Genomic DNA, 15037 nt, shown 5'->3' with positions numbered 1-15037 from the left:
GAAAGTGTGCAGAAAAAGTCATGAAAGATGAACTCTCATACCTTAAAATGGCCAAAGTCAGGTTAACAAGAACACACTGTTATGAAGATGTGCCATTTCATGTTTGTTTCCTTTTCAGATCGTTTTTTGTAACCATGACAAATGTATTACTTGAATGTTGAGATTATTTGTTTTGCGGGTATTGAAGGGGGGATGGGTTAGTTATGAAGACAAAACTCTGGAGTAGAAGAAATAATAGTGTTACTAACGTCGTGTAGAATCGTACTACGAGCCCAACCAGAGTTTTGATCCTGACCGCAGGAACTTAAGTGAATTAAGTTATGTGTAGTTGCTACTGATTCTGATGTGAAGTCTGATCGAAAAGACCAAATTGATCACTTGCAAGATCACTTTGAGGTAAACAAAACTGACTTTTAAGTTTTAAAGTGAAACAGCAAATGCATTGTTTATTTTATTGTACACTGGCTTACCTACTAGACTACTGTAACTTTAAAGTTTAATGATTGTGTGTGAATGTTGCCTGCTGATGTGGGTAGAGTGAAGGGTGAGTGCGAGTGTGTGTGTGTATAAACACAATGACGCCCATGTTTTGTTCACCTAACTCCCTAACAGCCCTTAAAAAGCCTTAAGTGTTTGGTCCTTGGACTTCCCTTGAAAATGAGCATGGTTTTAATGAAAACCCCAAATAATAAGGAGAAACTAGACGGTAAGGATACACGGAAACAGCAATTTTGTTTCAGTTTCTTTTTTTTTCTGGTCTTTTTATTTTAATGAAGTTTTGTTGAATAGACAGAGCAATTCCTTAGAGATTCTTTATTATGGAAAGCAAGAAAAGGAGTAATATTTTGTAATTATATATTTTAGCAATGTGTAGTTACTGAGCTGTAACATTTCTTTTCCAAGTTTCAAAGCTTCAGTTTGCGGTTGTGACTATTTATAATACTTGATTTGCTTGTTATTTAAATTTTATTTTCTTCTTTGTTTCTTGTACTATTGCTGTGAAATTGAAGAAGGTCCATAAGCCTTTCTTTTGTGTCATTCTGTACGACAGATAAGAGGCAAGAACGTGAGAGTTGTGCTACTCTTTTTGTAATATTGTAATAATAAAATAAAGTTCTAATTTATGCTTTGAAATGAGTCTGAACCGTTGTTTGGACTATCTGCAACATTCATTTAAACTGTCGCTGACAACAGGAGTGCGGTTTTCTCCTGCCCCCATTCATTCTGCATGAGCTCAGTCTGTCGAGAGAGACAGTAACTTCAGGTAGGTTACTATTCACACGTAATCAGCCTTACAAGTGGCTGAACGGTTCAAAAGTCCCACCTAAACCACATATAATTTGTAACTGCGACAGCTGGTGCTGTAGGTGGTCATTGTTGCACCAATTGCTGTGCTTTCATGCCATTTACCCGAGCCTCCCTCTGCCAAGTAGAAACAGGAAGTAGAGTAGACAAAGCACGCTGTGAAATCCGCAGGACTATCTGGCTGCAGAAGATTTAGCTTGTCTGGCTGTGATGAAAATGGGACTTGTATAAAGGGCACACAGTGGGGGGGGGGGCAGGATCAGCACCTTAGTGATCAGCATTACTCCATGAAGGATTGTGAGCGGTGCCAGAGGTGCTGGCAGGTCATGGCCTTTGTGCAGAGAGGATGCACATCCTGTTCAGGTGGTGGCAGAAACAGCATGTGCAGAAGCCTTTGGATTAAATGTTTAACGTATTTCAAATGCATGATTTCCTTAACAGTTAAGCAGCGTTCAGCTTTGATAAATTATACTTTTTTCTTCTTTTTTTTTACACCATTATGACAGTCAGATGAACAAATATCTACAATACCTTCCACAGTGAAATATTTCCTCAAAGACTAAATTTAATATTCAGCTGACATTGGAGTATTAGTCAGTCTGAAAGGCAGTTTACACATTCTGCAGTTACATTTCTTGGGGAACTGAAACTGAAAACTGTCTTTAGGTTTGAGTGCCTCGCTGCTCAGGTCGGTCAGGCTGCGCAGCCAGAGTGAAGCTCTCTGTTGTCTTTTAGACCGATGTGGTATTCAGACTCGTCTCCGTGGTCTGATATGTCTGCCACTGACGCCGACGACTGCCCTCTGTGAAGAAGCCTCTCCAGCTCCTCCCTGTGGACAAAAGGAGGAAATGTTACTAGACATGGATTACTTTCCTGGCACAAATAACATGCCTAAAAAGCCTGCTCTAATCTAGAAACTTTGAGTCTTGTGTTTCTGCACCTCTGCTTGCTCTGTTTGGTGTGTTCAGCAAGGTGTCTGAGGCAGGCTGTTGGGCGCGATCCCAGCAGCCAGGATCCTCATTGATTTTGCCCAGGTTGATGTTCCATTTGTTCCAGTTGACTTCCTCCACTCTGAGACGACAAGAGGACACATGCTCCAATTACTGTCTGCTGTGTGACGCATCAATCAGCTGTCAGAGAAGGCAAATTAGTGAAGAACACAGTGTACACACAATCGATACTGCTCACACAGCTGCATCTTTTGTTAAATCTTCAAGCCTAAACCTTTGTGTCTGCTTTATTGATATTACTTGCTAAACCTCGGAGGATCAGCCTGTAGAGGTGGAACAGTTTTGGTGCAAGGGATTTTTTACTCCTGAGAGTTGAGATGTAAAAGAGATGAAACTTGTTTGTGAGACCCTGTCTTCACTACTGTGCCTCACAAACAAATCTAAAAACTGACCATACCAGCCAAAAATATAGGTCCGATGCCAACTTAAATACTGTGTCTCTCCCAGTCCCTCTATGGACACACATGCAGATTTAGTGTCTTGTGGTGCGGCGCTTTGAGCTAAATGTTTTTGCCAAATGCATTTAGCAATCTTACATGCTCACAATGACGATGCTAACGTGCTGATGTTTAGCAGCTATAATGTTTACAGTGTTCACCATCTTAGTTTAGCTTGTTAGCATGGTAGCAATTGCTAATTAGTACTAGGCACAAAGTGTAGCTGATGCTGATGGGAATGCCATTAGTTTTGCAGGTATTTGGTCAGAGAAGTATTGGGCACACACACATTTTGACCTGATGATGGTGCTAGATGAAAGGTTAAGGAATCACCAAAGTTATTACAATTCACTCTGAAGGGGACATGATGTCTGTACTCAATTTCATGGAAACCAACCACATGGCGGCACTGGAGGAAAAGTCAGGGGATAAACAAAGTCAGTAGGAGTGATTTTCTGGGGAACATGAATGTCCGTACATTTCATTGCCATCCCTAGAGCCGCACTGGTAGCTGGGCTGAAAATGCGGTTTATATGTGCTTTAGTGGTGCATTTGACTAAAAAACGTGTCAGTCACTGATTATATTGTCCCTGAACTGAAAGAAGCAAACCTGAAACACCGGCGACGGTCATCTCCAAGAGCAGTGCCAAGGTTTTTCTCCACCCCACAGCGAAGACTCTTCCTCAGACAGCAAGGCAGCCTTTTCTCCATGTCCAGGATAGTGATAGCCCTCTGAAAAGCAGTCACAGCACTTCAGCAAACCACTGCTGCCTTCAATAGATGCTCCCTCCACCACAGAGCCCTCCTGGAAGCCTCACCTGTAGCTTCCAGATGCTGGTGCTCTCCATGGCGGTCTTCTCCACGGTGCGGTTCATGAGGGCGATGAGCATGTTGAGCAGCAGGATGTAGGTGAGAATGATGTAGCCGATGAGGAGCACATAGAAGATCTCCTTGTACTGGTAGCCCTGGGTGAACTCCATGTCGCCCATGCCAATGGTGAACTTGAAGAGCTGCAGCGTGGTGTAGGAGATGCTTCTGAAGGTGGGTTTTACACACTCCTCATCCTCGTCAATGGGACCATAGAGACGCGTCTTCTTCGGAATTTCAGTGGCGTTTCTTTTAGGAGGCTCTATGAGCAGGGTGACCACCGCTATGACAGGAGAGAGGAAGCAGATTACATACAGTACAACCTCAATTCATGGCATGTTGACAGTAGCAGTGTTATTACAAGTTTATATCTCAACATGCCCTTTATTTGTTCAGGCTCAAGCATTTTGGGAGAGCAGCAGATGTCAGTTTGAATGAATCTTTTCATTTACAGAGGAGAAATACCTGCTGAAAATCCAAAGAGGAAGACGACATAGACAAAAAGAAAGCGCAGGATATCGCTGAGGATCATCTACAAAGAAGAGAAGAGACAAGAGGCTTCAGGGATCAGGTCGTTCACTGTGATATTCACTGTGGTGCGGTGCGACCCGTGTGGACTACCTTCTGTATCATGATGCTGTAGATGCCCATGTGTATGTCACCCCGGGAGAAGTACAGCAGGTTCACCCAGCTGAGAGCAAGACACAGTACCAGGAAGCCGAGGTACTCCGGTCGCCCGGACAGATACAGCCCAGCTGAGACCAGGAAGAGGACGCCCTGCACAAAACTATCAATAGCAGAGAAGCCACTGTGATCCTGCACAGCTTTATGATTGTAAATTATAACAATTTTAATATATAGTATATGTAAACCTTTGTGACATTGATCAACAGAAAATGTCTCTTTAATGTCAAAAGTGACAGCAGATCTGTACAAAGGGATCTGAATTAATTACAAATCTAAAATACAAAATACTTGTTTGTGGAAGTATTCACCCCCTTTTAAGAGGACAGGAATTATCACTGGTGCAGCCGGGTGGTTTTAGAAGTCACAACATTTGTTATATTGAGATCACCGGTGTGTAGTGAAAGGGTTTCAATTGAATGTGGTACAAATAAATTAATACATAAAATTAAAGTGTATCTGGAAGGTCACACCTTTGGTGAGTCAGTATGGTGGCAAAACTTACACCATGAAGACAAAGGAACACTCCAAAAGGTGACAAGCACTATAATAAATGCAACAGAAATTGCATGGATATATAGGTATAGCATACCACTGCAGTATAAATTATTCACAGTCTATCTATATCTATAAACTCCGAGTCCAATATGCCCCCAAAAATACATCAGCACATACAGTATATCAATGTGTTATTTTAGCGTCCCAATGTTCATCATTTTTGGCGTTAAGTGACCAATATACTAGAAGATGCGATGCTGGGGTTCACATACATGTCTGTCAAGCATTGTGCTGTTGAATGATGAGTAACTCCCTAAACTGTCAAGATATCAAATAAAGGTCCTTTTCTCTGGCTCGACTGCAGCTAAGAAAATTCTTGTTCTGTACAAATTCTGGAGGGGGGGGGTACTTTTTATAGGCACTGTATGTAAACCTTTTTAAGTAAAAATTATTCTACCCAATTTTTCTGATTAATACAATGTCATGCAAGCACTTTAACACCCCCTGAAAATCTTGTTTTTGTTGCTGACCTCTAGTGGTTTAACTTCTCAGCTTGTAGCAGTGATGTGAAGGTGTACTACAGGGTGTGTCAGTACACCGTTACATCACTGTTGGGCATGATCAAAGTGCCACAGAGCACATTTCAGACCACACACAGGGGAAACAGACCAGAAATCTCCAGGGGGCAGAGAGCAGTGAAACACTGTTTTCAGCCTGGTGTTGAGTTTCTCTTTCATCCACACATAGTGTACTAGTTGATGTTAGAATAGACTGCAGTTTAAAGGTGCCCCTGTGGAGTTTTTTTGTGAGCACACGCATGCATGGGTGACGCAATACATATTCGACAGTTGGTGGCAGTAATGCACAAACAAGCGTAGCAAGACGTCAGCAAAGGCAGGGAAGAAGACTGCTAACTAACAAACTTAGATGTAAACATGCATGATTTGAAATATTTAAAAAAGGTTTTACACTGAATGTAAACATAACTTGTTTGTTTACAGGAAACCTGTAAGGAGAACCTTTAATTTTGACTGGGAAATGTGCATTACTACTTACAAAAGAATCTCATAATATCCATCAATCAGCAACGTCTGCAGCTTTGGGCGTTTCCTCCTCATGTCTACGATCTAGGGATTTAGATAAGGTTTTTGATAAATCATATTGCTGGGACACAACTTCCACAAGGTGGTGATACGACCCACTGGATGTTCATTTAAAGCACAAAGTCACCTACATACCCCTATGAAAAAGAAATAGCAGTTTGCCAGCGCCATCAGTAGCTGGCCTGAAACATACAGGTAGCCCATTGTGGTGCGTTCGAGGGGGAACGGTGGCTGTGGGGAAACATAAGCAACATCAGCACAGGTCTGCCTGGGACAGCGACACAGATCAACCACACAGTTTGTAGCAGCCAGCTCACCTTTCCTTCCTTCTTATTGTAGGCTACAACAGTGAAGATGATCAGGTACAGGAAGTAGACCAGGAAGTTGAAAAAAAACATTCGACCTGCAAACGTCTTCCACTTGTGCTCCAGCAGCCGGCTCAGAGGCTCCCTCTGGAGCATCTCGTGACGGTTCTGAGAGGAGAACAGATGTTTGAGCACAGAATAACAACAGCAGCTGCTCTGACTGGGCTCATAACGCTGGGACTCACAGGAATGTCACTGCCGTAGACCAGGATCTCCATGACTGAGTTGTCCTCGTACGAGTCCACGGAGGCCAGGTCATACAGGGAGCAGTGGACGGGCCCGTAAACCCACTCCGTGAATTTACGGGACAAATGTTTGGTGTGACTCTCCTGGAATTCCCGTTTCAGGATGTGCGAAAAAAGCTGCAGACAAATGAAAGACAAGTCAGAGCAAAACAAGACTGAAATTGTAGACTTGTCTGTGACTCTACCCAAGACCCCAATCTAGAAACTCACAGGGCCCACCAAAACACTACTTTTCAGTGGAGTCAGTGGAGCTGTGGGCCGATAGTACATTTTTGGCCCTGGGCCCCCATAGCCTTTCTATCTGGCTGTGTCTGACTCTGCAGGACTTCTTATATCAACTTCTAGTGTTTACCCCGATCTTGCCAGTCTTGGCAGCCATTTTGAGGGGCGTCAGCCCCTTATCGTTCTCGATGTCCTCCAGCTTCAGCTTGGGGTGCAGTTTGGCAGTGGTCTTGAGGATGCGGTCGTACATGTTAGTGATGAACTCTGTGTTATCCTTGGAGTTGTCAGCCACCACCACCAGGGCGTGCAGCACCGTGTTGCCCAGAGAGTCGGTCAGCTTAGTGTCCGCTCGTTGGCACTCGTTCTCCATGAGGAAGTCCACCACGTCGGGCTGGTTGGTGCAGGCGGCCAGAGACAGAGGCAGCTCGCCTGTGGACGACACAGAGAGAAAGACTCTGTTCATTTACAGCTGTTCTCCCTATATAACTGACTTAAATGCATAAATGCAAACTCGTGGCCACATTCAATCCATCACAGTACAAGCACGACCTTTCACAGCAGACCTTTTAGACTGATGCCACAAAAATTAATTTATCGTTAAAGTCCCCCTCCTCTCAAAAATGTGTTTTGCTTATTGTTACTTAACGTGGATGTTTGAGCTTCACTGTGCAGAGTGATGTGTGAGCATGTATGACACCAGGAGGTTGTCACGTGTTCATATGAGCTAGTTTGGAAGCCAATCATGGTCCAGTATGCAATTTAGGGACTCTACAAAAATGACTTTCTTTGGGACCCTCCCTTGATTTACAAAAAGAACTGCAACACCCTCCCACAAATAACTTTAAATAACTGAACAGTATTAAGGTGCTAAAAAAAAGAAAAAAAAGCATAAAGAATTCAAGCTGATGTACCCTGATTTTACCAAATACTCCAGCCCATGCTGCAGGACCAGTAGGCTCTTGTTGTACGCATTAGGGAGTTTGGTTTTATATGCAAAGTGAAATATATAGAGAAAGCTTGGTTGCAGTTTTGTCAACTGTGAAAGAATGAACGCTAAAGTATGTTCGGATCGCTCAAGGGTGGAAAATGCACCTGCGGATCATTTTAGTAAGGTTCTAAACTGTAAACAGCCATACCATGGCATACACGATAGCATTTTTATGTAACCATTTTGATCTTATTTTTATATGATAAGCAAGGCTGAATTAAACACGAATATGGGGAAAGAAAAAAAACCTCCCCTGCTCTCCCAAAAAAGTCAAACAACTCTCACTTCAGTAAAATAAAAATTATAATACCCTCCCCTTTTTCTGACCACCCCTCCCACCCTAACAATTTTCATACAATTGGTTTGTGATGTGGAAACACAAACACGTACACTGAGAATGGACTTTCCAGGGAAGTAGGACGCATCTTGTGTCCAGCAGTTAAACTTTTGAAAAGAGAAATATTTGAATATTCATAGAATCTGGATTTTTCAAGAGGAAAAGGGATCAGATGTAATTTTACGAATTGTTTAACAAGGTCATTTCACTTTTTTTGTGGACAGAATATATCAGACACAAATTATTATTCACAGCAGCATATTTTCTGGAGGGGATCTTTAAATAAACTTTAATAAAATAGACAACTTGTTTGAATATTTCAGGTACCATGTGGAACTTTTGACCACTAGTGGTGCAGTAGAGCCATGTTTTGGTGAATAGGTCCTTGTCTTGTCTGTACTCTGGTCTTTTCTGAGAAGTAGGGCGACTGAGGTATCTAGATAACTTTGCACCATCTAAACATCAGTTCAGACTCATTCCAGAGTATTCTGGGCTTTAACTCCCTGCCTCTTGGAACAGGACCCTGTATGAGGATACCTATGCACACATGTAGTATTACGTATCAGCAGTTGGTGGTGGTGTTGTCCTGTGAATGGGAGAAATGTGCCAATAAACAGTTGGTGTGTTATATTATGCTCAGGAAAAGATCACACCTCTGCTATGATCCTGTAATAGTCACAATGCTAATTCAGTAGTGATGTACTGTCTTTATTTTTCACCTTAAATTAAAATTAAGTAAAGTTTAATCATCAAAATGACTAACTTAGAAATAATGAAAATGTATTGTATTGCTCTAAGTTACTCATTGTCAAGGTTTAGCAAATAAGATGCTGTGAAACTCAAATAAAAGTTTTTCACTCAGTGATAAAAGTGGTAATATGTGACTCCTGTCAATAGAGGATCTTTGTGTGAGGCTCCAGAGGTGGGTGCTCCCCCCTGCAGCAGCATGGACTCACCAAAGTAGAAGTTGGGGCCGTCGTGAGGCTTGAAGAATATTCCGCAGGCTTTGGCATGGACGTCTGCTCCTTTACTGACCAGCAGCTTCACATAGGAAATAGTCCTCCTCTCAATGGCTATATGGAGGGCTGTCTGGCCTGAGTCACACACCAACACATACCAGAAAGTCAGTCACATTGTCTGTGTTTGATGAAAGACACCAATAATGTTAATAATGTAAACGTTCATTCTGACAGCAGTTCTGCTTCATACACAGCTGACCTTTGTAGTAGCTGTTGGTGTAGGCTGAATTCACAAACTCTTTAATGTCGCCCATCTTCTCTGAAATGTCAATTAACAGTTCCACCGTCTCGTTCTTGCCGTCTTTGAGGTGCAGCAGAGCCTTCATCAGGGCGGTTTTACCATAGGACTGATCTGCGGGTGTAACAGCACATTCAGGGAGTTACCACACGGGTACCAGACAGCTTACTGTCTGGTGCAGCTGTTGCATTGTGGGTCTCACACTCACACAAAGAGTCTGAGAGTTTCTTCATGTTCTGGCGCAGGTACGGATGCAGGCAGCCCAGCTTTTCGACGTCCCTGTTTGCCACTGCTTCAAACAACCTATCGATGTTAAATGTTTTGCTGTCTCTCTCCCTGCTGTGCTCCTCCTCACCTCGAATCCCTCTAAAAACAACAAATAACGGTGTTAAAAAAGATTCATGTGGGTCAAAAGGTCAAGCAGCTTCACACTCCACATTAATCAACACTGTGGGGCTTGATAACACACAGCGCCCATGGTATGATGAGAATGAAAAAAGGCAGAGATCCCTGTGTCTTTGCATGGAGAGGCTCACTTGTCAAAGTTGAGATTGAATCTGATTTGAGGCTTGGCCGCCTCCATTTCCTCCTGGTAATCGGTGTCCATGGGAGCCTTGGGCGACTCCTGGCCCAACCCCAGGGCAGAAACCAGCCCGTCCTTCTTTGTCGCTTTCTGCCGTGACTTCTCCGCCTCCGTCCTGTTGTCTGCCTCCAGAGAGAAGCCGAACATCTCTGACTTGTCCATCCTCACCTCTTGCTCCAGCGGTCTGCATAGAAACACAGCACAAGACAACAACCAACAGATTCGGTGAAGTTGCACATGTGGTAAAGCAGTTCTCTTCAAGCACAGATTCCCATTTAGAGCAGCTGTTTTTTTAAATGGTCACAAGCCAAAGGCAGTTGAAAGCCACTGCTGTAAACAATGCAAGCATTGGTGCTTTAACATGAGTTACTATGTGTTTGTATCAGCAGGGTCTGAATCATGTTTACCACAGGGGATCACCTCACTGGCCTTTAAGGGCACAATGTGACATGTGATGTTGCACCCCCAGTGACCAACAAAGGAGTGTATTTAGAGGAAGATTTCCATGACAGCTGTGGCCACACACACTTGATCTGGGAACCACTTCTTTGCAGAATAATCCAATCATATGCAGTACACTTTACACAGAATCAGAATCAGTGAGAAAATGAAATGAAAATATTCCTGGAATGGAATGAAAGATATTTAGATCTAAAAGGTAGACGTGTTGAGGATGATGGGACCAAGTCTTTGGTGGCTTCTTGTTCCCCTTTTCAGTCAGGGAATGGGGAATTGAAACGACTCAGTGGAAACTCTGTGATCTTATCAAGAGGAATATATAGCACGGCAAGAAAGAAAGAATGGAAAAACAAAGAAGTATGCATATCTTATCAAAAAAGATTTCCCAGTGAAACATGAATGTATTCTTTAGTTCAATTATTTTGTCGTACATGAATTAAACATCTGTTTTCATTGACACAACTATAAGTACAGTATTCTAAAAGCCCTTTGTTGTTCAGTTGTGTGGGCTGAAGCTTCTTCTTCCACCCCATGCCATGTTATGTACTTATTGATTTGTGGCCATTCTTTTCCATACCCTCATTACATCTCATAAAACAAGCACAAAACAAGCATCTTTTTAAATGTCTGCATGGCTGCATGTTCAAGTGTACAAAATATATGACAACAGATCACAATAGCATGTTATGAGAATGTACAAACAGAGGATTTTGCTCATGATACGACAGATGTTTCACAATATTCTTCAGGACCAGAAGCAATCGAATTATATAAAACACAACCATAACACATCATTTGACTCACCAGAAGTTAAATCTTCCTGTTCCAGTTTGTGGATCTTCGAGTCAAAAACAGAAGTACACAGTGGAATGCCTCTGCACAGATATGCAGCATTATTGTGCTGCGTCCCAAGATGTTCCTCCTAACGTAACGGGGGTGAGATAACCAGGAACAAGCCAGAGGGAGATAACGTGACACGCCCTAGAGAATATCAGAGCACATTACTGGAGCCTTGAGTGCTTAAGAGGATGCTGTATTGACCATCTCTGATCAAGCCAAGACAGCAAAAAACACCACAAAGGAATCAGTGTATTATCTGGCATGAACCAAGCTGCTTAACTGATTAACTTCATGAGTTAATCACAGAGGAGCGACTGAGCTGTTTATTCCTACGACAAGAAAATGAGGTCGATATATTGTAATGAATATTATATCATAAATTAATAACTTACCCTTCGGAAATGCTACTTTTCTCACTCAGGTTTTTCTGTCACTTAATATTTCTAAAGCGAGTCTCCTTTTTTTTCCAGTCCATTATGCTGCTGATGTGCTTCCTGTGTTTCACATAACTCGAGAGGTTTCAGTCCTGTGACTGAGTGTGTGGTCGCAGAGCTTCTGCCTACCAGCACGAGCTGTAGATCTGCCCTCATGAGACGATTTCCTCTCTTAAGATCACTTCCTTTTTTCACAGATCAACAGGGGAGCCAGGCCTTCTTCACACAGCGAGATGGTTACTGTCGGCAGTGTGATTCAAGTATTTAAAATGTCACACACAGAGGCACCAGACCAAACAACACTTTATCTCTGGTATTGCACAGCCTGGAGCCTCACCCCCAATGTTTAACTGGATTTTTCAGTATCAGTGTCTTTTTATGCAAAGATAAGGCTTTCCATTCACAACTGAGTCCATGCACCAGAATAGGATCCTGGTGACTCACTCAAGAAGTAGAATACAGTGGGGCAAAAAAGTATTTAGTCAGCCACCAATTGTGCAAGTTCTCCCACTTAACAGATGAGATCTCCAATTTTCATCATAGGTATACCTCAACTATGAGAGACAAAATGAGAAAAAAAAATCCAAAAAAATCACATTGTCTGATTTTTAAAGAATTTATTTGCAAATTATGGTGGAAAATAAGTATTTGGTCAATAACAAAAGTTCATCTCAATACTTTGTTATATACCCTTTGTTGGCAATGACAGAGGTCAAACGTTTTCTGTAAGTCTTCACAAGGTTTTCACACACTGTTGCTGGTATTTTGGCCCATTCCTCCATGCAGACCCCCTCTAGAGCAGTGATGTTTTGGGGCTGTCGCTGGGCAACACGGACTTTCAACTCCCTCCAAAGATTTTCTATGGGGTTGAGATCTGGAGACTGGCTAGGCCACTCCAGGACCTTGAAATGCTTCTTACGAAGCCACTCCTTCGTTGCCCGGGCGGTGTGTTTGGGATCATTGTCATGCTGAAAGACCCAGCCACGTTTCATCTTCAATGCCCTTGCTGATGGAAGGAGGTTTTCACTCAAAATCTCACGATACATGGCCCCATTCATTCTTTCCTTTACACGGATCAGTCGTCCTGGTCCCTTTGCAGAAAAACAGCCCCAAAGCATGATGTTTCCACCCCCGTGCTTCACAGTAGGTATGGTGTTCTTTGGATGCATCTCAGCATTCTTTCTCCTCCAAACACGACAAGTTGAGTTGTTACCAAAAAGTTCTATTTTGGTTTCATCTGACCATATGAAATTCTCCCAATCCTCTTATGGATCATCCAAATGCTCTCTAGCAAACTTCAGACGGGCCTGGACAAGTACTGGCTTAAGCAGGGGGACACGTCTGGCACTGCAGGATTTGAGTCCCTGGCGGCGTAGTGTGTTACTGATGGTAGCCTTTGTTACTTTGGTCCCAGCTCTCTGCAGGTCATTCACTAGGTCCCCCCGTGTGGTTCTGGGATTTTTGCTCACCGTTCTCGTGATCATTTTGACCCCACGGGGTGAGATCTTGCGTGGAGCCCCAGATCGAGGGAGATTATCAGTGGTCTTGTATGTCTTCCATTTTCTAATAATTGCTCCCATAGTTGATTTCTTCACACCAAGCTGCTTACCTATTGCAGATTCAGTCTTCCCAGCCTGGTGCAGGTCTACAATTTTGTTTCTGGTGTCCTTTGACAGCTCTTTGGCCTTGGCCATAGTGGAGTTTGGAGTCTGACTGTTTGAGGTTGTGGACAGGTGTCTTTTATACTGATAAAGAGTTCAAACAGGTGCCATTAATACAGGTAACGAGTGGAGGACAGAGGAGCCTCTTAAAGAAGAAGTTACAGGTCTGTGAGAGCCAGAAATCTTGCTTGTTTGTAGGTGACCAAATACTTATTTTACCGAGGAATTTACCAATTAATTCATTAAAAATCCTACAATGTGATTTCCTGGATTCTTTCCCCCCATTCTGTCTCTCATAGTTGAAGTGTACCTGTGATGAAAATTACAGGCCTCTCTCATCTTTTTAAGTGGGAGAACTTGCACAATTGGTGGCTGACTAAATACTTTTTTGCCCCACTGTATATTAAAAATAATATAATATTAATATTATTATTAAAATTCAGTGACATTCAAAATGATTTGAGACAAAAAAGGAATTATTAATACTGCTTTATTTGTACCATAATCAGGTGTGAACTACTGGCCCGTTGAGAGAAAAATAACAATTTCAACAAAATATTATTCTAGAATAATTAATACTAATAACACTAATGTTGTGCGTTTTTCAGTCACGACTGTATTAACTGGTATTCACTCATTATTATAGAAAATGATCAACAGTGTTGCTGATTTCATGTGAAATGCTGGTTTGTCATGATCTGCATCGACCCTCATCTGAGGCAAAATCTGGAAGCTACGCAAGCTCATTTCTTTTTTCATACATACAACTTTTAAATTTGTGTAAATACCAGCATTGAGTTGCCTATCTGGACAGTTCAGACCAAATACGTCTCCTTTCTCATTCATTGTCACTTTGATCTCCCTTATTCTTACTACACTGGATCATGACAGGAAGCACCAGCAGAGGTAAGGCAAATTCTACAGCTGCTGATAAAATTAAGATCACCTTCTTGAAAACAAAGCTGACAAGTACTTAAAGCAAAATCAACATTAAAAACTGACAAAAATCAAGGACATTTACCCACTCTGTGAGTAGCAGAAACTCTAAACGGAAGATTAAGACTTAAAGTCAAGAGAAAGAAAGGCATTTTCTTGATAGACAATTTTCTGCTTGAATGCTAATATGTTAATAGTTGCTACACCTCATCTCGCTGGCTTTACTGATAAAACCATGTCATGACAAGACATGGTTTTATCTAAAGAAATGGTCCACCGTCAAATACTACGATCATAAATCTGTGATCATTAATCTGTGATCTTCAAAGCATTCCAGCAGCGCTGTGATTTATATCCACTTCAGGAATTTTAGATTCTGCCTTTCGGCAACATGCAGGGAATGAGCAAGAACTTGTTGCATTCTATTATTACTACATCTGTGACGGTGCATCATGTTGTCTGAAAACATTTACTACTAAAGAACAATAAGACAGACCCAGAAATGTCCAGCACAGCTTGTTCCGTCACAGTGAAATTAAATGCTTGAAGGGGGATTTGCAGCTGCACTCACCAGCTAGTTTGAGTCATTTGGTAGCTTCAATCTTTTGGTCCTAAAACTCCTCACTGCACATAGTGAGCCACAGGATACATTTTTGCTTTTAGTTTCACAGAGCAAAATATGTTGTAGCATTTCAGTTTGCCTGATTGTTCCTTAAACAAAGCGATACCATTCTTTAAAAGGTAAAAGTGTGCAAAACTCTCCATTATTCATGTAAACAGACAGGGACTCCCCTGTGGATCAAAAC

At 42.2% G+C, this 15037-nt stretch overlaps 1 protein-coding gene across 1 annotated transcript; it reads right to left on the bottom strand.

The window, feature by feature from the left end:
- Nucleotides 1-1863: 1863 nt before the first annotated feature.
- Nucleotides 1864-11181, bottom strand: trpv1 (transient receptor potential cation channel, subfamily V, member 1). Its single transcript, XM_070917154.1, has 16 exons — nucleotides 11165-11181; nucleotides 9855-10085; nucleotides 9527-9684; nucleotides 9280-9432; nucleotides 9018-9155; nucleotides 6867-7165; nucleotides 6455-6631; nucleotides 6222-6377; nucleotides 6040-6135; nucleotides 5858-5928; nucleotides 4241-4406; nucleotides 4085-4151; nucleotides 3571-3902; nucleotides 3363-3484; nucleotides 2246-2376; nucleotides 1864-2134 (listed from the first exon to the last, which is right to left on the bottom strand). Exons 2-16 carry the CDS (start codon nucleotides 10061-10063, stop codon nucleotides 2037-2039), a joined length of 2373 nt encoding a protein of 790 aa, XP_070773255.1. The 5' UTR covers nucleotides 10064-10085; nucleotides 11165-11181; the 3' UTR covers nucleotides 1864-2036.
- Nucleotides 11182-15037: the final 3856 nt, after the last annotated feature.

This window comes from Enoplosus armatus, chromosome 13 (genome assembly GCF_043641665.1).
Source record: "Enoplosus armatus isolate fEnoArm2 chromosome 13, fEnoArm2.hap1, whole genome shotgun sequence".
Classification (NCBI taxonomy): Eukaryota; Metazoa; Chordata; class Actinopteri; order Centrarchiformes; family Enoplosidae; genus Enoplosus; species Enoplosus armatus.
This window is presented reverse-complemented; position numbering and strand designations above follow the sequence as displayed.

Coding starts and splice junctions, on each gene's coding strand:
- trpv1 (XM_070917154.1), bottom strand. CDS start 10,063: ATGGACAAGTCAGAGATGTTCGGCTTCTCTCTGGAGGCAGACAACAGG. Junction 6,632..6,866: donor CCAAGACTGGCAAGATCGGG/GTAAACACTAGA, acceptor ATTTGTCTGCAG/CTTTTTTCGCACATCCTGAA. Junction 4,152..4,240: donor ACAGCATCATGATACAGAAG/GTAGTCCACACG, acceptor TCTTCTTTGTAG/ATGATCCTCAGCGATATCCT.